Source organism: Physeter macrocephalus, chromosome 14, assembly GCF_002837175.3.
Source record: "Physeter macrocephalus isolate SW-GA chromosome 14, ASM283717v5, whole genome shotgun sequence".
NCBI classification, from domain to species: Eukaryota; Metazoa; Chordata; class Mammalia; order Artiodactyla; family Physeteridae; genus Physeter; species Physeter macrocephalus.
The window spans coordinates 121,101,352-121,122,316 of NC_041227.1; the positions used below are offsets into that span (position 1 = coordinate 121,101,352).

The following is a 20,965-nucleotide window of genomic DNA, read 5'->3' on the forward strand; positions in this document are numbered from 1 at the left end:
TCTCCACTCTCCATGGCACCAGCTCTGAAGGTGTAGAGGGAAGCTCCAGCAACTCCCCTATCTACTGGGGGCTCTACCGCATCACTAAGGGACTCTTTGCTCAATGTCAGGCATGGGCAAATCACTCATTCAACATGGTCCTAACACCTATTGTGTGCTGGGCACTGTGGAAGAGGAAAAGGTGACCGGGGACCTGGTTCCAGCTTTTGGAAGCTCCCGGCTGTGGGGCAGATGGTATGCAAACAATGCTGTGATAAACGCTCTAGGACACTGCATACCAGGAGCACTGGGGGCCCTGCCAGCTCATCCTCCTTCACAATGGGAGCTGGGGGCGTTGGGAGGGAATGGAGGGGAGGGAATGGAGTGAAGGGACTGGGTGGCCAAGCCTGGGGCCCTGGACACCCTTGGGAACTCCACTGCCCCCAGGCACATAAGGGGTGGCCGGTAGACCTCTGGTCACCTTGGGGACGCTCTGACACCCTCTGGACCCAAGGAGCTGCACTCAACTCCCTTTCACCTCCTAACTCTGTGTATCAGCCAGGGCAGCAGGATGGTTTCACTTCTTGGTTGAGTTGCCAGATTTGCAGCTGGCCCAGCAGTTTCCCCGACCGCCCTCCTGGCTCCGCCCGGCCAGGGGGACGGGGTTTGCGGCTCACTGAGAGCGCCCCTCCCCCCGCTGCTGCTCCGAGGCAGCAGCTGCCTGCTAATGACTAAATCAGGCCAGCAGGCTGTTTGTCTCTGCTGTCAGGGATGTTTCCGGATGGGCTTTGTTTTGGCTTCTGTTTTTCTCTGTTAACAGAGAAAGAGATGGCTTCAACGTCATGGGGTTTTCCCAGCAATTAGTCTCAGAGCAAAACATGCAGCAAACCGGGATTTAACGAGTTCCTTCCCACCCCTCCTCCACCTCCAAGTGACCACTTGGTCAGCTGCCAGCCACGGTTAGAGCTGGACATGGTCCCCATTCCTTCCTCCAACCCATCGGTAGAGGAGGGAGGCCTTGAGGACAGGGAACTGGGTTGGCCAAGACCAGGTCAAGTTGACTCACCACTGGCCTTGAACCCACAAAGTCTTGCCCTCACCTAGTAATGCCCCACTCCCCAGAAAACAGGGGGACAGCATCCTGAGCCAGGCCGCTCTCCCCCACTGTCCCTCAGCTGCCAAGGAGGCTGGGTCCAGAAAACAACTTGAATCCTCTCGAAACTCTCCATTTCCATCCAAGTGACTTTCAGTCCAGCTCTGCCGAGGCCCCTGCAGCCCACTCAGCACCTTTGTGCAAACTGGGGAAAGGTGACCCGGCTGGTTACAACCCTGCGGGTACAGAGCTTGGCAAAGGAAAGCACCCCTGCTTCACCTGGTCCCAGGGGTTCTCTTTTCCCTTCAACCGCTCCCCACCTTCAAGCAAGAAAAAGAAAACCAGACGCTGCTAACGTGGAAACATCCCCAAAGGAATGGAAAATGGATGCTTTTCCAAGTACAAAACTTTGCTTCCTTTTTCCTGCTTCAGTTTCCTTCAATCCAAAGGCTTCCAGGCCTCACGTACAGTCCTCATAACTCCACCTCGCCCGGGCCCAGCCAGCAGCAGGGTAAGGGTGGTGCCTGGCCCTCTGGGACAGGTATCAGAACCCTGAGGCCAGAACCCAGGGCCATCGCTCTCTGCTTGAGCACAGTGGGGCACGGAGGACAGCGGGGTTTCCCACACACATTCAGCCCTGCCCTCTTGTTGTGCTTCCCCTTTCCTTCCAAGTCTGAAGCCCCCTTAGGAGGAAGTAAGCTGTTACCTGTGGGACGGCACCCACGATGCATGGGGATGGAGGGGCTCAGGCTGGATCAGGGACGGCCGGCGAGGAGCGCCCTGAAGTCCCATCGGCCAGAGCCCACCCACACTTGGTTCTGAGCACCAAGACCCCTGCGCTGTCTCCCCCTGGGCTCTCAAATTTAACCCAACCGAACCAGGCTCCCCATGAGCCTGGGCCTCCCAATTGCAGGCATCACGACCATCCATGCGGTTGTTTGGTCAAGAAACACGTAGTCATTCTGTCTCTCCCATCCTGGCCACGAATTTTTCATCCAGTACTGCGGTCTGTCTGTAACGTATATCCAGAATCTATCCACTGCCAGCACTTTGGCTCCATCCTCAGCCCCTCTTGCCTGGTTTCCATTTTTGTTCCCTTTAATCCATCCTCCACACCAGCCACAAGGATCGTTTTTAAAAGAAGGAAGTTAGAACTTGTCACTTTGCTGCTTAAAAGCTTCCAAAGGCCCCCAGTCCACTGAGACTAGAACAAAAGGAGAACCCTAGCAGCCCTGCAGTCCCTGGGCCCCGCCTGGCCCTCCCAGCTTCATCTGCCTCCACGCCCTCTCGCCCTCTCTGCAGACATTTAAGGACCAGAAAGAGTCATTTAAGGATCCTTTAAGGTCTCCTTTCAGGTCTTTAAATGAGCCAAGCTCTAGGCCACCACCCACTGTCCTGCCACCCCTCACACAGGCCTTCTGGGACCACCCAGCCAGAAAAGGCATCACCTTTCAGGCCTTCCAACACACCCCACTCTTCCTGCAAGCTCTGACTCTGACCTGATACTATCTGCTCATCGGTTCCTTGTTTTCCTGACTCCCTCAGGGGCTACACCTCCACGAGAAGGGGACCACATATGTACCTCTGCTGCTTGCACTGGGGCTGGTCCATCATGGGCCCATAATTTGCTAACCCAACAAGCAAATCACTTTACCGTGAAGTAAAGAGACAGAGAACTTCAGGCCGGCCGTGGCCCCCAGCCCTGCCCCGTCCAGTCTAGACTTGGAACTGGGATGCCCTGTGTATTGGTGCAGATCAGGCAGAACCAACTGCAGGGGCCATGCTGACTGCAGACTAGGGGCATGGTGGCCCTGTTGTGCAGCACCCAGCCCCAGGGGCTACAGGGGACAGCCCTGCCTGGAAGGTTCCATGGACACATCTGTGGACCCTGCACCTGGAACCGTGCTAAGCAAGGGAAGAAGGAAGGAACCCCAAACTGCTTCCAGATCATGGAGCAAGAGGTGACAAGAGAACGCCATCACCATGTGGCTCTGGCTGAGGTTACACAGGCACGGTCTGCAAAGCAGCCCCGGGCCTGCAAGGCTGAGTGGACGCAGCTTGGCCTCAGCCTCGGCAGGAAGGCGGATGCAGAGCAACAGCCCTAACGAGATTCCCAGCAGGGCAGGAAGGCTCGGGTGGCTGCATCCTTTGTGTGGCAGCCTCTGGGGGAGCTAAGGAGGTTTAGGAGGATGTGCATGTTTCTTTTTTGTGGTGCCCGAAGCAGCTGAGATTGACGTTCTAGTGCTTGCTGTGGACCGACCCACCCTGAGTCAGTCTCCCCAGTGCAGGACCAGAGCTAGGGGCCTTCTCCAGGCCACTGTGCCCAAGAGAACCACACACATAAAAACAAAGCCTGAAGCATAATGACGGTGACACTGTTTACATGCAGAGGGAGTCTGTGCTTTCAAAAGCCTTTACCCAATTGTCCCTTTAAATAGCCAAGTCCTTTCATCCCCTTGCACATTTCATTTATACAAGCTCAGTCTGCAAGCAACTTTTTAAGGAAGGTGCTGGATTGGGGCAAAGGGGCTACCTCTGGAAGGATGCCCAAACACCCAGGAGTGAGGCTGCCTGCTAAGAGTCTCTCAACAGACCCATTTCTTAGCACTTAGTAACTGCTCAATAAAACGCAGCCATCATTAGTAGTATGATAAATAATAATTAATGAAATTTTACACCTCCAAACCTGGGTGGGTGTCACTGCTCCTGCCTTGGGCATGTCCAGCCCGTCTGTCTGCTGACCACCTCCCTTCTGAGTGATGAGGGTGACTAGATTCTTGTCCGGGGGCCACAGCACAGCCCACCCTGGCATCTACACCCAAGCAGACAGTAAAACGTGGGGAATCCCTTGAGTGATGGTGTTACCTCTGTGAGGCTCAGGGGCGGTCACTTCCACTTCAGTGTACTCCACGTCCAAGGTCAGAGGCTCTGCTCGAAAGAACCACAGCAGCCTGCGGTTAGACAGAGTCTCCTTGGGGGGTCTCAGACCACAGTAGAGATTTCTATTCAAGTGATCGAAGAAGTCTGTATTTTAACAGGGAAGCTGGATGCAGGCTTAACTCCATTCTAAGTGGGCGAGAAAACTCAGGCTGGGAGAGGTAGTGAGGAGGCCTGCACTCCCGGGATGTGGAAGGACCCTCCGGCTCAGGTCCCGCTGTTAACACAGTGTAAGGACTTGTAAAGCTCATTAGATACAGAAAACAGCCCGCATCGGCCACAGCAGTTAACTATAGAAGCCTTCTCCATGGCCACAGGCACAGAACACTTTCTCCAAGATGGAAAGGATCTCAGGAAATGGGGAACGGGGTCCCCAGCCTCAAACTGCTTTGAGAGTATGAGGCATACGCATAGGAAATCAAGTTACACCCAAAATGGAACTTCCTGATTCAGAATGGGCTACTTAAGTCAGGAGGATCTCCCTGCTCTTGGATAGTAGAGGCACAGGTGTTTTTTAATATAGCATTACTGCAAATCATCATGTTGTACACTTTAAACTTACACAATGTTATATGTCAAGTATATCTCAATAAAGCTGGCAAAGAAAGTGTTAAGAGGCTGGGGTGGGAAGAAGTACACAGGGTACTTTAAAGGTAGTGGAAATGTTCTTTTTTTTTTTTTTTAAAGGATGATGGGTATGCAGTTATTTATTGAATTGCTATTGTTTGTATTTTATACATAACCTATAAATATTATTTTGTATCTACTAAATGTTTAATAAAAATGAAAAATACATGAGAAAAAACAAAAAAATGAAAAATACACTATAAAAAATAAAATAAAATAGCACTGCTGCTTATTTTTAAGACAAGTAACAAGAGACACCAGACAGCATCTTTGGAGAAAGCAATAGCCATCTCCATTTAAGAGAGATGAGGAAATATCCACAGGTCTTAACAGCTTTTGTTCTTTTCCTAGGGGTCTTTTATATAAAAGCAAAGGTTTATAATTTTTAAAAAGTGAGACAGATAATTACCTTTATTTTCATTTAATGGCTTCATTGCATGATTTCCAACATCTTCATTGTAACCTAGTTGAAAAATAACAGGATGAGTGACAATGGAATTCCTAGTTTTCTATATAAATTTTAGAAAACTCAGTGCCACTAACAAAAGGAGTCAAGCCCAAATTCTTCAGTGTAGTCGGCAACCAGCAGTGTATCTGGGGTCCGAATACCCTCCTGGTGGCCCTGGGCCCCATCCAACCCACTGCCTGGTCTCTTTCTAAAACAGGTATGATGCCCGCCATCGCATGGGAGGGACACGGCTATTCATGAGTTGTTCAAAATTCAGAATTGTTCACTAGAAGCAAGCTCAGAAGAAATTAAGCTTAATTCTAGAAGGGTTGAGCCAGTGACCACAAACATGAAGGATACTAGTGGACCAGTATCCTTCAGCTGGAGAATTGGATCCATGAGAACATGGCTGAAAGATATTGCAATACCTCCAGGCTGCCACCTGGGCAGGAGCAAAAATTTTTTGATCTTTTTTATCAAGTTGTTCTTTATTAAAAAGAATTCTTACAAGTGTTACAAATACTACTCCTGAAGAACACATGGTTTTCCATTCCATTCCATTATGTATTTACAAATTACTATTGTGATTACTAACATACATTTATAAACTGAAATAATCCATGCAGAGAAAATATAATAAGAATTGGAGTATTTCTTGCATTTTGGAAATTTGCGAGGAAATTCTATTTTAATATGTCTTTATCAGCATTTAATTTAGAATATCATATCTTTGTTCTTATGTATAAATACAGATTACCAACAGAACCCACTTTATCCCACAAAGAGGTATTTTCTCTATAGCACTGGATTACTTTTTGTTAAATATTCACCAAACTTTTCTGAATGTAGTTTCTTCAATGACATATTTGCTCTTTTCTCTTTACTGGCACGTTACTCTTATTACGACAAATGTTTTATTTTACTTTTTAAAAAGTTTATGATTCAGTACTATAGGAATTGCTCATTTCTCAAAAGATTTCTCAGGAATGCCCTGTAAAAGGTGTATTCTAAAAAGTTTTTTTGTGTGACGCTGTTACAGAATTAGAAAAGAACATCAGGGGACTTCCCTGGTGGCCCAGTGGTTAAGAATCCGCCTGCCAGTGCAGAGGACACAGGTTCGAGCCCTGGTCCGGGAAGATCCCACATGTTGTGGAGCAACTAAGCCCGTGCGCCACAACTACTGAGACTGTGTTCAAGAGGCCGCAAGTCACAACTACTGAGCCCACGTGCCACAACCACTGAAGCCCACATGCCTAGAGCCCATGCTCCACAACAAGAGAAGCCACCACAGTGAGAAGCCCGCACACCGCAACGAAAAGTATTCCCCCGCTCGCCACAACTAGAGAAAGCCTGTGCGCAGTAACAAAGACCCAATGCAGACAAAAATAAATAAATAAATTTTTTTTAAAAAAGAAAAGAACATCAGTGTTTAATTCCCAAAACTGTCTGGGACAGAACTTTTTGTGTGATGTAATCATGGCCCCCTCTGGGAAACAGACAATACCCCTGCTAAAAGGTGTGAACAATTTTCTCACAGACCTAATGGGATTAAGAACATCCGGGATTGGCTCCCCACCCTATTGAGCTGACTCTCAAGCTGTGATAATTCTCACAACCAGGTATCCCTTTATTGTACCACTTTTTTTTTTTTTTTTTTTAATGCCTCTACCAACAGTGAGATCTTTAAATTGGTTTCCCACTGGGGCAAGTTTGAAATGAGACTGCCTTGTGTTTGCAATAAATAATTCCACCTGAGAAGACGTTTTACCAATGCCTTCATCTGATAGCTGGTCTCTCTCTTACAAATGAAGAATGATTTCACTTGCACAGCCTCCAGTGTGTGACGAGAACCCACGTGGGTGTCCACAGCATTATAATTGTTCTCCACCTTTCATTCCTTGGGATATTTAGAAGGTGGTGAAATTAGAGCACAATGTTCTGCCTTTCTTCTTAAGCTTTTGTTTTGCTTGTTAGCTCATCAACCAATGACTGATTAGATTAAGTGTCCCAGCTTGAAGCCAGAGTTTCCCTTCCAACCTCACCCCACCACCCATAGATTCTGCTTCTCAGAGGGACAGGAGAGTGTAGAGCAAGTTGGGAAAAACTCTTAACAACTGCACAAAACCATGACGGTACCATAATGTCTGTTGGCTTCAGTACTGGGATCTGACATCGTCTTCTCATTGTTGGAGTTCAGAAGTGGTGCTGCTGGCCTTAAATAGAAATTTAAAAAGGAAAAAGAAATAACATTTTTTTGGCTCTAACTCCAAGCCAACAAAATAATCAAGGAAAGAGCATGAGAAAACCAGGAAGAGTTTTCTGAAGTGAAGAAAGTTTTACTCTCTCATTTGGAACTAATGCTTTCTTCAGCTCTATGATTATTTGACAAAAACCTTTTTGCTGTTGAAATAAGTGTCCGGGCCAAAGGTCGCACAAACATGAGGAGTCCTTTACGAGGTGAATCCCATGTCAGGAGGAGATTCCTCATCCTGTGCTATTGTTTCTTTCAGGAACAGAACGACAGTTTCCATGCTTTGGGATTTGAGATCTCAAGAACAGTAAAAATAGTACAACCATTTTTAAGGTAACTCTATTTTGCCAAGTAAGTAAAACATTTTAAAATTCCATCTACCATTATAATTTCGTAAGGAAAAGTGTAGACAGGACATGACCTCAGAATAAAGCCATTCCTTCCCATGAAGGACAGTTGGCAATCTTCCACTGAGACACAGACACACACGCACACACACACCCCTACACCGCTCACACCCAAGGTCCTAATTTTTCTGAGCTTGCCAAGAACCACTGAAAACTTCCTAATGACAGGAATCCCTCCAGACAAGTCTATCCACACCCACAGGACAGCCACCCCTCTTCCAAGTACACTGACCTGGACATCTCCACCGGCATCTGCTTGGCTTTGAAAGGCAAAGAAAAGAACCAAAGTCAGTATAAAGAACCCACAACCATATCAGACAGGAACACTCATTTCAACCATATCTGACTTGTTTGAAGATTGAATACCCATAAAAAGAGAGAACAGGAAGCCAAATATATTCGCACTTTTTAAAAAAGGAAAACAAACAAATAAACGAAGCAGGTCTTCTCTTGGTCTTATACCAAGAGATTTCACATCATGTTCCCTGAAATTTGACATTTCGACTGTTTTAGCCAGAAGCGACTTCCCTTCATGGAATGTGACGGAGAGGAAGACAACAGCACAGGAACCAGATGAGCCAGATAAACGGGCAACTATCTCTTTGCTTCAAGACCATCTCCAAAAGTAAAGGCTTAATCAATCCCCGGGCTTTTAATTCCAAACTGGCCTGAGGCCAAGGCCAGACTCAGCCTTAGGACTGTTTTCCCAGGGGGGCTGCCCCTTTCCTGCTTTAGGAAAAAACCCTCCTCATCCCATCTGTCTCCTCCTATCCCAGGCAGCAGCAGCAACAGGGATAAGCGACCCGCCTTATCCCCAAAAAATGTTTGCAGACTTTACCGGTGCTGTGCCCTTTTGCTTGCATCTTGCTTAATCGACTCTGATTCCTGAGCGTCCACGAGTAACCCTGGCTTCCCTCCACACGTGGCTAACCCCAAGCACAGGGTAGAAATCGTGGCACAACCAGAAGATTAACCGGGAGGCATTCAGCGTGTGTGGGTGTCTCCACTCACGCCCAACTCTACCAACTGTAGGACTAGATGTCGCCAAATCCACACGAAGGGCTGCTTCTGACCACGTGTAGATGCGACTTCCCCCCAAATTCATCTTTTCTGGGGAGCCCAACTAAGAAAGCAATTGCTTTCACTTTTGCCTCGCTAAATCCAGGGGCAGTAAAAAGCCAAAGCCAAAATCTTTGGTTGTCAAGCTGTCACCCCAGGAGGAGAACGGCTGTCGTCAGGCACATGTCCTCGACTCTCGCTGGAGCAGAGCACTGGCCTCCCGTGAGGCTGAAACCCCTCACATCCGTGACAGGTTCCCTGGCAGGGCAGCCTGTCAGAATGGAATGAAAGGACTGTGCTCACCCTTGGCTTTCTTCAGAAAATAGCATCTGGCCCCAAGTATCAAGGTGGTAATGATCACTCCAATGACAACCACTGCAATAAGTCCTTTCTTCCAGGGGGCAAGATAGACTGGAAGTGCAAAACAATTTTAAATATATCAGTTTTTCCTCTGCCAGCAAGAAATAATATCAGGCCTAAGCAGCAAATAAGACTGATTTTTATATCCTTGTAACTGATGTCTTTCATTGAGCATCTACCTCTGAGGGACTCTGTGTTCATAGGAGGGGCAGAAATAGTTGTTTCTGCTATAAAACGAGTCAGTGATGGTCTGAAAGGACCGTAGGACTGAAGGAGACTCTTCTTAGGGTGTCTGTTCACCCTTCCTCGTTCTCCATAAATCACCCTCTGCCCACATAGGTGGGCTCCTCTAACCATGTCTGTTCTGCACGACCCACTCCTCTTGACCACAGATGGTCCATGGGCGCACATTTGACCCAAGCTGGTGTCTCTCCACCAAGAATTTGTAATTAGGACTGTGTGAAATACTTCTAATTCCTTATAATAATAAATTCCTCTTTTATACCTAATTTGAGTGGATTTTTATTACCTGAAACCAAAGAGCCTGGCGAATGTGTTGGTCCCTTAACCCTCAGTAAAATGCACTAAACTCCCACCCACTTCCTCTTACAAGTGCTTTTCAAGCCTTGCCCTTGGAGCTCACACGACATTTTGCCATTAGACCTCGACTCACCTCTGACTGTCAGGGTGTTGCTTTGGAGGACATTTTTGGAGAGATTGGCTCTGTTGGAGGCCGTGCAGTAATACTGTCCCTCCTGTTCCTTGCTAGCCTTTGGCTTGTGCCAAATGGCCTGGGTGTCATTCAAGGTGACTTGGTGGAAGGGTTTGCCCTCCTTTTCTTTGTAAAACTTGTATGTGATGGGACTGGATCCTTCATTCACGGAGCATCGAAGCACAATGGGCTTCCCAGACTCCACCTCCTCATTCAACAGGATAGAGAGCTTGACTTCATCCACCGGGGCTGGAAAGCAGGAAAGGGATTAGCACTGAGAAGTGGGAAAGAGGAAGAACATGACACGGCCACTGGTCAAGACCAGCATCTGTGACTGTGACTCAGACTTGGACTTTGCCTTTAATTCAAGTCACTTGTGTTATCCCACGTTCTTCACAGTTCCTCCCCCGATTAGCCCAGAAGGGCAGCAATGGACACCTCCTGCCCTCACATATTGATTAGACACAGGATGCTAGGGACACCTCCCTTCACTTACCACCTCAAGTATTACTGACCACTTAGCTTAACTATATGATTAACTTATGTGTTCTACTAGGGTCTGTTCTGGGTGAGTTTGTGTGTGAGACTGTGTGTAAGGGTGTGAGTGAGAGTACGTGTGTGTGTCTGTGTCTGTATGTGATTTCTCTCCCTCTGCTTACAAAGATGCATGGCAACTCCAGATCTTATGAGCAAATAACCTTGACGCACTGCCTTCTCGAGCTCTTGTCTTGTTTCTCTCCTCCTTTGAATGATCTAAACCAATTGCCTTCATGTCCTCATTTCCCACTTTCTTGTTAGCCTGGAAACCTGACTTCTATCTCTCTGCTTCTGAAACTGCTCTGTATCTCTGGTTTTGAAGAAACTCAAAGATGACCTGACCCCCGACTAACTCATCCCTGAGTTCCCTGCAGGTCCAATCCATGGTAGCTGTTCTTCCCGTCTTCCCATCCTTGGCCTCCGTATAGCTCTCGCCTGTCACCCAGCCCTCCCTTTGGAAATCAGCTTTCCCTGGGCTTCTGTGAAGCCTCACACTCTGACTCTCTTACCTCCTCGCCTGCCACTCCCTCTTTATTTACCATTTTTTCTTCCGTTTGCCCCTTAAATGTGGACTTTCTGCAAAATTCAGTCCTCAGTTTGCCGTCTCCATTCTCATCTTTGGTGATTTCATCTACATTATAGCTTCTATTTGCGAATTTAACACATACACCTATGGCATTTAATGCCTAGATATATAGCTCTAGTCCAGGTTACTCCCCTGAGTTCCAAGTCTTGACTTTTACCTGCACATTTCCACTGAGAAGCCCTGCCAGCCTCTCATTCCCAGCAGATCCAAGAAGAACTCATCTTGCGCCTAGAGACAGACCCTTTCACTCCATGTTCAACCATTAAAATTCTGATCCTAAACTGTCTTCCCAAGTATGTTCCTGCTAGTGTCAGAATGAACCGATTGGCAGACCGGCATCTGATTTATGAATCACCCTCTTGTGAGTGCAGGGCGTGGCCAAGACCATGGAGCTGCTGATCCAACGAAAGGGAGCCCCAGGCCTGGGATGGGATGGTGGGGGTCAAGCACAAGGGCAGACTCCTGGAGGGTGCAGCCTGACCTGACAGCCTGTCTTCTTGTGAAGCACAAGGGGGTGGTGGCAGGCCAGGCTCAGGAGCCAGACTGCCTGGCCTCAGTTCCCAGCCCCACTGCCCACCAGCTGTTTATCTTAAGCCCTAGTTGCCTCATCGTAAAATAAGGATGATATTAACATGGGGCTTACATGGCTATCGTAAGAATGAATGGGAATAATTTACTAACAAACTTCACACAGGGCTGGACATGTGGTCAGAGCTCAGTAAATATTAGCCACTAATACTGACTCACTTCAAACCAAGAGTTTTACATGGGCTTCTACATTAGCTTCTTAAGGTATCGGAAGGTTTGAAGTCTCCACTCCTTCTAAGTGATAGGACCAGCAGGTTAATCTTTCCAAGACCCAATTCTTAGCATGCCCTCCTTCTCTCTTCTGGCTCTTCACTGCACACGGGACAAATCCCCAACTCCTAAGGCTGGCAGCTGATGCCCTTTACAGTTAGGCTCAGTTACTCTACCAGTTTATATCCAGTGACTCTCCATTCCCAGGCATCTGACTTACCCACAGCCTTTAGAGCTGCCCCATGGAGCCTTCTGATCACCTGTTTGACTAGGCTGGGGACCATCTCTGGCCCTCTCTGCCCACCCACTGTTGAACCCTGGCTCCTGACCCAGCCCCCCCAACTCAAGTTAGATGACATCTTTCATGCCTTAAATTCCTATCACCATCATTGTAAGGAGAGTTCGTGTGACAATTAAACATGTGTTGCCTGGTAACATTTTTTTCTATATTTGTTTGCACTGTTATTCAAATATATTAAAATGTTTCTTCACTATTTAATCAGGAGATGCTGTGTTTCTCATTATATCATTGAAAACAAAGAATATGTCTTCTTTTTTTGTATGCCCTACGGCATGAGAGGCTTAATATATATTGATGTTAATTTGAAAAGTATTGTTTCTCTTAGGCTATACATTAATAGTAGGAGGAATCAGGGAGTTCCCTGGTGGCCTAGTGGTTAGGGTTCCAGGCTTTCACTGCAGAGGGCACGGGTTCAATCCCTGGTCGGGGAACTGAGATCCCGCAAGCCGCACGGCGTGCTCCCCCCGCCAAAAAAATAGTAGGAGAAGCTACTGTCCAACTCAAGATGTCCACATGGCACGTGTAGACAAGCAGTTATTAAACAAAAAGGAGGAGGATGAAGAGGAAGCCTTTTTAAGCGTTTTACAACCAGATGCAGAACGTCTCAGAGATGCAAGTAATGGGCACTCCTAAGGCCTCCGGAAAGGTACAAGACAGAGGCTTGAGGAAAACTATCCATCTCGGGACAGTGGTATATTTCTCTTGAGTATGAGAGTCCTAGTGACTGTTAGCCTGAAGCTCTGACTGCTGTGGGTTCCACACATAACAGAATTTGCCCCGCCGAGGGTCCATGGTAGAGAAGAGCTCTGGTCTACAATTCTCAGAGAAGACTGTCAGTTCATCTAAACATGAGCAAATGCTAAGGGAGCCCCAAAGCACAACTTTTGTGCTTCCTCAACTTGGGACACTTTACGCTTATAATTTCAGCAGTTCGCTTGAAAGGTTCTGAAAAAGGATGACACTGGCCACACTGATAACTCCCAGATATTTACCGGCTCCATTTACTTGGGCCTTGGTCTGCTTTGCCACATGTCATGTTCATGGACTCTGCACAAGTACCACCCACTTCTGTTGTCCACCCCAAACCTTTGAAAATGTGAACTAAAGCCCCAGTCCCACATGGATTCTTCTTCCCACATGACTTACCTATCACCTTGACCTGCAGAAGTTCGCTGACCAGTTTGGTATGGGAATGGCAATTATCCGCGATGCATTGGTATTCTACATCTTTCGTTGGGTTATCTTTGAATATTGCGGGCTCATTGGAGCCCATGCTCTGACTCGCCAAAGTCTTACTTGCTTTTGAAAGCTGATAAAAAATGGGTGAGGTTCCATTTATGGACTGACAACTGACTTCTATGGTCTGTCCTTTTATCACCTCAGACCTGGAGTCATGAAAAATACTGGGCTTGGAAAGCATTTCTAGAACGACAGAGAGAGAGAGAAACAATCTGAAGCAAAACATCCAGCCTAAGGGATTCCTTCTCCAAACTCTGGGCTTGGCTTTCTCTGTCATTACTCGAATTTAAAATGCCTGCCTGCCTTATCTACCTTTGGAGGACTCCTTTAAGATTCTTGAGGAGGGAGAGGGTAAGAATTACGCTTATATTTTCACATATCTTATGTGCACATACACACACATTCATATCTTTTTTTTTTTTTTTTTTTTTTTTTGGGGTACGCCGCTCCGTGGCATGTGGGATCCCCCCAGACCGGGGCATGAACCCGCATCCCCTGCATTGTCAGGCGGACTCTCAACCACTGTGCCACCAGGGAAGCCCTCATATCTTTTTTTGTATTGAGAAAAGACACAAGAAAAATATTAAAAAATACAAGTACCCAAACAGAATATATTTTAAAACAAATTCTCAGTGCCTCAGCCTCTCCTGATGGTAAATTTCATGCCTCAGAAACAAGAATTATACTAGTTTATTATTCAGAAATTAGCTTATTTATAAAGCTAATAAAATGAAACAACCTCCTCCCAAGAACTACAACAACAAAAAGAATTACAATGGAATGACCCACATTTGTCTCTTACATTATTTCCTTGTGAGGTAGATGACTGCTAAAATCCTGCTTCGGTTGAGACTAAAATCTTGGCGGGATTTAAACTGAAGGCTAAACTGAAGGCTCATGACTGAGTAAGAACAGTGACAGTGACAGCTTGCCTGGTGTTCCACATCCATTTAGAACCCTGCTACTCAAAGTGTGGTCCAGGGCCCAGCAGCACCAGCATCCCCAAGGCACTGGTGAGAGATGCAAAACCTGGCCCCATCCTGACCTGCGCTGTCACCCGGTTTTGCATGCACATTCAAGTCTAAGAAGCCCGGCTCTGGGTGGTCCAAGTACCTACTTCTGCCCACTGGGAGTCCTAGCCCTTCGGGTGAGCCAGGATAGGGATCAAAAACTGGAACTTAGATCTTAAAGTTTTGTGTCGACTAAGCAGTGTTTCCTCCCTGACCCTTTGGGTGGCTGCCTGTTCAAGCAGCAGAATCTTGCCAGTTCAGAGGCCACACCATCAGCATAAAGCCACAACAAAGCCATGAATGTGACTTTTGCCAACGACATTTTCCTTGATGCCTCTCTCCTATACTCTGAGCAGAAATACCCACTTGCTGCTGTTTGGTCTCTCGTTTCCACTCCTCTCTCTTCCCCCCGAGTTCTTACCCCGCCTCAGTCTGAATCGCCTTCAGAACAGAGAGGGTGGCGCCTGGCAAAAAATTCCCTTTCTCCCATTCGGTCCCAAGACCCTCAGAGCCAGCGAGGACGTACTCACCACACACAGCTATCTGGACCGCGTTGCTGCTCTTGACCACCTTGCCGATGCCTGCGACGCAGGTGTATGTCCCACTGTCCCACTCTGAGGCTATCTTAGTGAAATTTTGAGCCTGCGACACAACCGTGCCTCCCTTCTGGATGGTGAAGTTGGCTGGAGGCGCTCCTGGGATGGAGCACCACAGGTTCAGGCCTTCCCCCTGATCCAGACGTGTGGCGGAAGATTCCAGCTTGGGCTTGGAAAACAGCTCTGAAAAAAAAACAGTGAGTGGGAATGGGGTGAGATGTTTCCGGGTACCGGCCTGAAAGCCCGTTTATGGAGAGGCCTTTGGCCCAGCTGCTTTTGACAGAGCCATTTCCCAACTTCCTGCACAAAGTTTTCCTTTGCTTCTCATGTACCTGACGATCACACAATTGAAGAGCCAGGGTTCATTCTTCACCTGGGATTCCAATGGCAGGTTTGCTTCCCTCGTTAATCCAATTTATTTCACAGACATGGATTAGAAAAATTTTGCAACTTGTAATGCAGCCAAGTAATGACTCAGACATTCACTCATTTATTCATCCACTCACTCATTTCCTTCCCCAAATATTTCTTTCAGGCCATCTCTGTGCTTGGCATAGGAGAGACAGCGATGAAAAAGACACAGTCCTTGACCCCAAAGTTTTTAAGTCTAGCGGGTGATTCAGATAGTGTTTGCAGTAGAGCCCACAGAGGGGACACCGAACCTAGGTTTGAAGAATCAGGAAAGAGCTCCTGGAGGAAGTTATCCAGGCAAAGATGGAAAGTATCACAGGCAGAGAGAATAGCATACGGAAGGCCTGGCAGCAGGTTCAAGCACCTCAAAGTTCAGGCTGCCTGGGACACAGTGGGAGTAGAAGAAGAAGGCTTGTAGATCTTCAAGGAACTTGGGAACCACATAAAAAAGCGTGGGTTATGTCCTCAGGGCAATAGAAGCCATGAAGAGTCTGGGTCAGGGGAATGGCATCGGACGCGTGTTGCAGGGAGGTCTTTGGGAGGAGAATGGATGGGGTTGGAGGGGCCCACACTGGAAGCAGGAGGCGATGTAGTCCAAGCTTGAAGCAGAGTCATGGCATGGGGTTGGGGACAAGTGGCAGCTTGGCCACCATCCCTCCAGCACTCCCCATGGAGAAGAATGAAGATGCCACCTGACGCCTCCCAAGGTCAAACAGCTTGTAAACTATAACATGCTATGCTACTGTAAGGAGTTATTAGTACCATAATGTAGGTTGGATGTCAACAGACTGAGGTTGTATTTCAAGAAGTCTTGCCATCTCCTAACTTAAGTATCCCCTGAACTATATCAATATTTTATATTTATGGTGAATGTCTTTATTTTCAGCAGCAGGGAAATTACTAATTAACTACTTAACAATTGTGGAGACTTGGATCCTTTGTGTAAGCAAATGCACACTGACTTCATGGTTATGACCCTTGATGCAGAAAGAAGAGGAGCCAGTAATGCTTGACACTATCTTCATATTAAGAAAGAGAATGAGACTCAAAGTTTCTCTTAGGAAACCTTCTTAGAGGTTTGAGAATGCAACTAGGAGTCAGGGACCAAATTCTACCTTTGGCTCTAAATTTATCTGCCATAGAGGTTTGGAAGTAAAAACCAGCACTGTCATTGTCTTCACTGATATTCCACAGATGGAAATGGAACTCATTTCCATCACAATCAGTCCACGGTGTCTTCCTAGTTTCCTCGACAGGGAATAAAGTAAAACTGCAGGGAAGGTGATATCCCAATAATTAATTCATTAAGGCACGTTCCATCTCTCTGTCCTTCCATATAATAAACATTGACTTACTTCTTTTCAGATCACCATCAAAAGCTCTAGTTTAGGAGTGGGGAAAAGGAACCAAAGAAACTGACCTTAAGTGCCTTACAATCTCATTGGACAAACACCAAAAAATGTGAAAAAAATGACTTAGGAAGAATCCCACAGCAATGACTCTACATTTAAAAACACGTAAACAGGGACGTCCCTGGTGGTACAGTGGTTAAGAATCTGCCTGCCAATGCAGGGGACACAGCTTCGAGGCCTGGTCCGGGAGGATCCCACATGCCACGGAGCAACGAAGCCCGTGTGCCACAACTACTGAGCCCGTGTGCCACAACTACTGAAGCCCGTGTGCCTAGAGCCCTGCTCTGCAAGAAGAGAAGCCACCGCAATGAGAAGCCCGTGCACTGCAACGAAGACCCAATGCAGCCAAAAATAAATAATAAATAAATAAATTTATTTAAAAATAAGTAAATAAATAAAAATAAAAACATGTAAACAAAAATGCAAAAAATATAAAACAGCTTGCTAGGGTGGGTGCACAGTGGTTTAGAATTAGGAATACGATGTTGTCAGGGAATGTCTGTTTGTAAAGGAGGTAACGTAAACAGACCAGCTGGACCATCACAGGGGTTAACAAGGATGGGTCTTTTGTTCACTCACTGAACAAATATTTACTGAGTTCCTACAATGTGCCAGGCTCTGTGCTAAGTATCAATGTTGTCAGATGAATTGAGCCACAGACCTGGTCCTTCAAGAGCTCGCCCAGGGCGGTGGAGAAGGATGCTAACTCTTTATGGCGACGGTTGACTTGAAGACAGGAGTGTGATGATGACTGGGGTGTGACCATGGGACTCTGCCTGGGGGAGCCTAGAGGGAGATTTGCGGCTTGGTCTTTAAGGACAACGGAGGTTTTCCAGTGGCCAAGGGGAAAGGATGTTCCAGGCAGAGTGGGATGGGATGTTTGGAAGGGGGTGGAGTCAAGGTGGAGGCGGCTAAGCCCCTGAATAATGATGTCGAATAGGTGCTTCTCCTACAGGTTGGCTGAAGGATGAATTGGAGCAGAGATGCTTGGGGAACCCCTGCAACCATCCTGGTGTGAGGGCCAGGGTTAGGGTGTGATTGTAGAGACAAGCTGACAGGGCAGAGTTGAGAGTCCTGGCAGCACTTGGTGGCAGATTTGGTCTGAAAAGGCGGACAGTGAGGGGTGAAGGAAACCCACTTTCAATTCAAAGACAAATTACTAATTCAATGATTTTTATGTTCACAAAATTATTGTGATTCTCCAACATCACTATATAGAGCCACTTACAGTGAGGCTTTGATAGCAACAGAGGAGTGGAAAACCAGATGCGTAAGTGGGCCTGGAGCCATGTCCAAGGGCTTGCAGCACTTGAACGTGGGGGTGTTGCCTGCCAGCCCTGGCATGGCTCCGGTAGCTCTACGTGGAACAGGACCGCAGAGCACCAGGCTGAAGGGATGGGAGGGCCAGGCCGAGTCTAACACTCTGCTTTCTTGGGCCAGGGAGACTCATCTCCTGGTTGACTTGTATACCCCACATGACTTGGACTTCTGGATGTGGGGGATCAGCTACAACAATAGTATCTTATGGTCCAAAGAAGCTTTATGTTTCCCTCAAGTAGGCTGGCCTGAGGGGTCACGTGCTGCTCTAACTGGTGAAACGGCCCGTGTGTTTGTCACGTGGTCACTGCAGCTCCCACAGCAATACACCCATCCCTTTAATGTAGTTGTTCATTGCATTGCATTCTCATGATCTATTTATGTCTGTGAATTCTTCAAAGGCAAAGCTTGGCCTTAGGCAGCTCCCTATCCCCCAAAAGTTGCCCAGCATGCAGAAGGTGCTCAATATATGTTGAATTGAATACTGTTCTCTAATGAGATAATTATATTTTATCAGTGAAAAATATGTGCCATCAAAACATCTGTCATTCTCAATAATAAACTAAAATGCTAGCAGGGTCCAACACATGCCAATCACCTAGTTGGGTAGTTGGCAGCCTACCTATGATACTGGGGACTGTCACTGTGACTATACACTCTATGCTTGACACAGAGGAGGCTTTCAGTAAATGAGTGAACAAATGATGAATGAATGAACACTTTCACTTTGGAACCAAGAAGTGCTGACTCTCTCTGCCTCTGAAACACTGTTATCCAATGTTCATCTGTTCATCCAACAAATAGGTATTGAATGCCTACTATGTGCCAGGCACTGTTCTAGGTGTTAAGGATATAGCACTGGATAAAATAGATAATGTTCCTGCCCTCATCAGCTTACATTCTAGTGCCTGAATACATACAATACATGGGAAGAGGCAGAGTACTTTTTTTTTTTTGGCTGCACGGCTTAGGTGATCTTTGCTCCCCAACCAGGGATCAAACCTGGGCCCCAGCAGTGAAAGGGCCAAGTCCTAACCACTGGACCGTCAGGGAATTCCCAAGGTAGAGTACTTTTTGAAAAGTAAAGCCAGGAAAAGGAGGAAGGAGTCCAACGGAACTTTTAGGTACATGGGTTTGGAACTCTAACAGGCCTGGGGGGGTGACCCTTGCTCTACCACTTGGCAACCCTCTAATTGTTGGGTGAGTGACCTAACCTCTCAGCTTCAGCTTCCACCTCCATAAAGCCGGAATCATAATTCTTACCTTATACTACAGTTGTGAGCTTGAAATGAAAATGTATGTAAACCAGGCATACAGTATTCAACAAAGAGGAATTGGGACTATTATTTTTGAGTTTAGTAATGCTTTCTCATTCCTGACCCTGTCATAGGACCTGCACATGGACACAGGGATCTAGCATAGTATTTGGCACAGAGGAAAGAAAAACGTGATGTAATAATAGAAACACCAGCTGACATTTCACTGAGTGCTTACTCTACATGCGGCCCTTTACGGCAGGGTGATGTCATTTGGTCCTTGTAAGAGTCCTAGAGGGCTGTCATTATCCCCATCTCAGAGCTGTGGCAAGGAGAAGGTCAATAACGCACCCAAGGTCACAGAGGTACTGAGTGGCCAGGGTGGGATCTGATGCCACAACCTGCACCCTCAAGCACCACAGTGAACGGCTTACTTGCTCTGTACCGACTTTTCCCCACCAGCACCATGGCCCTGCCTGAGCACATTCACTCAGACCAGCAGGAGCAGAAAGGTCAGCTCTCACTGTCCATCCTGGATTTCAGCAAAGTAGCTTCCTGAGCCCGCCATATGCCGACACCCTCCAGCAGCAGCCCTACCTGTTATGTTGACCACGATGCTGCTGACCTTGGATATGCGGCTGGCTTCCACTTTGCACGTGTAGTTGCCGTTGTGCTCCACCGTGGCCATCACTGAGTACACGGCCTCGTTGCCGTGCCTGCTGTGTGCTACAATCGCCTTGTCCTTCTGGATTATGATTTCTGGAAACGACTGGGCCAGGTGCGTCACTTGAATGGTGCACTTGATGTGGAGATCATCCCCTTCTATGATCGTTCCCTTGGGGCTGATGTGGAACTTGGGATTAGAGAAGGATTCTACAAGAAGAGGACAAGCTGGTTGGATTCAGGTTCAAAGCTGGGTGAGGGGGGAAGGCACTTCCTCCCCTTTTCTGTTCCTTTTCACACCAACCACAGTTTTTCCTTATTAATTAAAAAAATTCAACCTTTCCTCTCAAAAACCTTAGCCTAGGCTGCTTTGATGCTCCCTCCCTTCTCACTCATTCTTGCATCTTCAGCCTTCTTCTTAACTTCAGTTCTCTAACTTTTTTGAGCTTCCCAAAGGCCAAACCATCTTCCCTAGATCTCACCTACAGAACTTTCTTCAAATGACCTCAGAAATAATCACAGCAGTAACAAACAGACTCTACCCCTGCCCACTAAGGATTTCCTAGGTAATTATCGCACCATTTCATGGACCTCTGGCATTTCAGCCTAGACATTCCATCGCTTTCCAAAGTGCAGCTTCATGGAAATGCATATTTAAATAACCGTATGCCCCCCAAAAGTGATTTCTAATCTATTCTACCTCTTTTTTAAAAATACTGGTTGTGACAGACTAAATTGATTTCATGACTCATGCAGTTTGAAAAACACTGCTTTAATAAAATATGGGTCAGATATTAGGGTGTCGGATCTTCAGGAGATGGTGAGAGAAATAGGGCCAGGCCTTTGTTTCCCACCAAAAAAACAGCAGTGCGTTAAGGGAGTATGTACACAGATTACAACTATGTAAAATGCAGATAAGAACATTAAAAAATGCCAAAAGTGAATTCAGAGTAATATAATACTTTA

At 46.9% G+C, this 20,965-nt stretch overlaps 1 protein-coding gene across 3 annotated transcripts in view; it reads right to left on the reverse strand.

Annotated features, from left to right (window-relative positions):
- Nucleotides 1-3,863: 3,863 nt before the first annotated feature.
- PECAM1 (platelet and endothelial cell adhesion molecule 1) overlaps nucleotides 3,864-20,965 on the reverse strand; it is a 32,999-nt gene continuing 15,897 nt past the window's right edge. Inside the window, exons 5-13 of one of the 3 annotated variants that reach the window (XM_028499242.2) lie at nucleotides 19,934-20,209; nucleotides 14,875-15,123; nucleotides 13,242-13,517; nucleotides 9,835-10,122; nucleotides 9,105-9,212; nucleotides 7,975-8,002; nucleotides 7,221-7,297; nucleotides 5,046-5,099; nucleotides 3,864-4,000 (exon numbers count right to left, since the gene is read on the reverse strand). In XM_028499242.2, coding sequence (XP_028355043.1) covers nucleotides 3,885-4,000; nucleotides 5,046-5,099; nucleotides 7,221-7,297; nucleotides 7,975-8,002; nucleotides 9,105-9,212; nucleotides 9,835-10,122; nucleotides 13,242-13,517; nucleotides 14,875-15,123; nucleotides 19,934-20,209 — 1,472 coding nt within the window. In that variant the 3' untranslated portion in view covers nucleotides 3,864-3,884. The remainder of the gene's footprint in view (nucleotides 4,001-5,045; nucleotides 5,100-7,220; nucleotides 7,298-7,974; nucleotides 8,003-9,104; nucleotides 9,213-9,834; nucleotides 10,123-13,241; nucleotides 13,518-14,874; nucleotides 15,124-19,933; nucleotides 20,210-20,965) is intronic. The other 2 variants (XM_028499243.2, XM_028499244.2) reach the window with 2 other exon arrangements.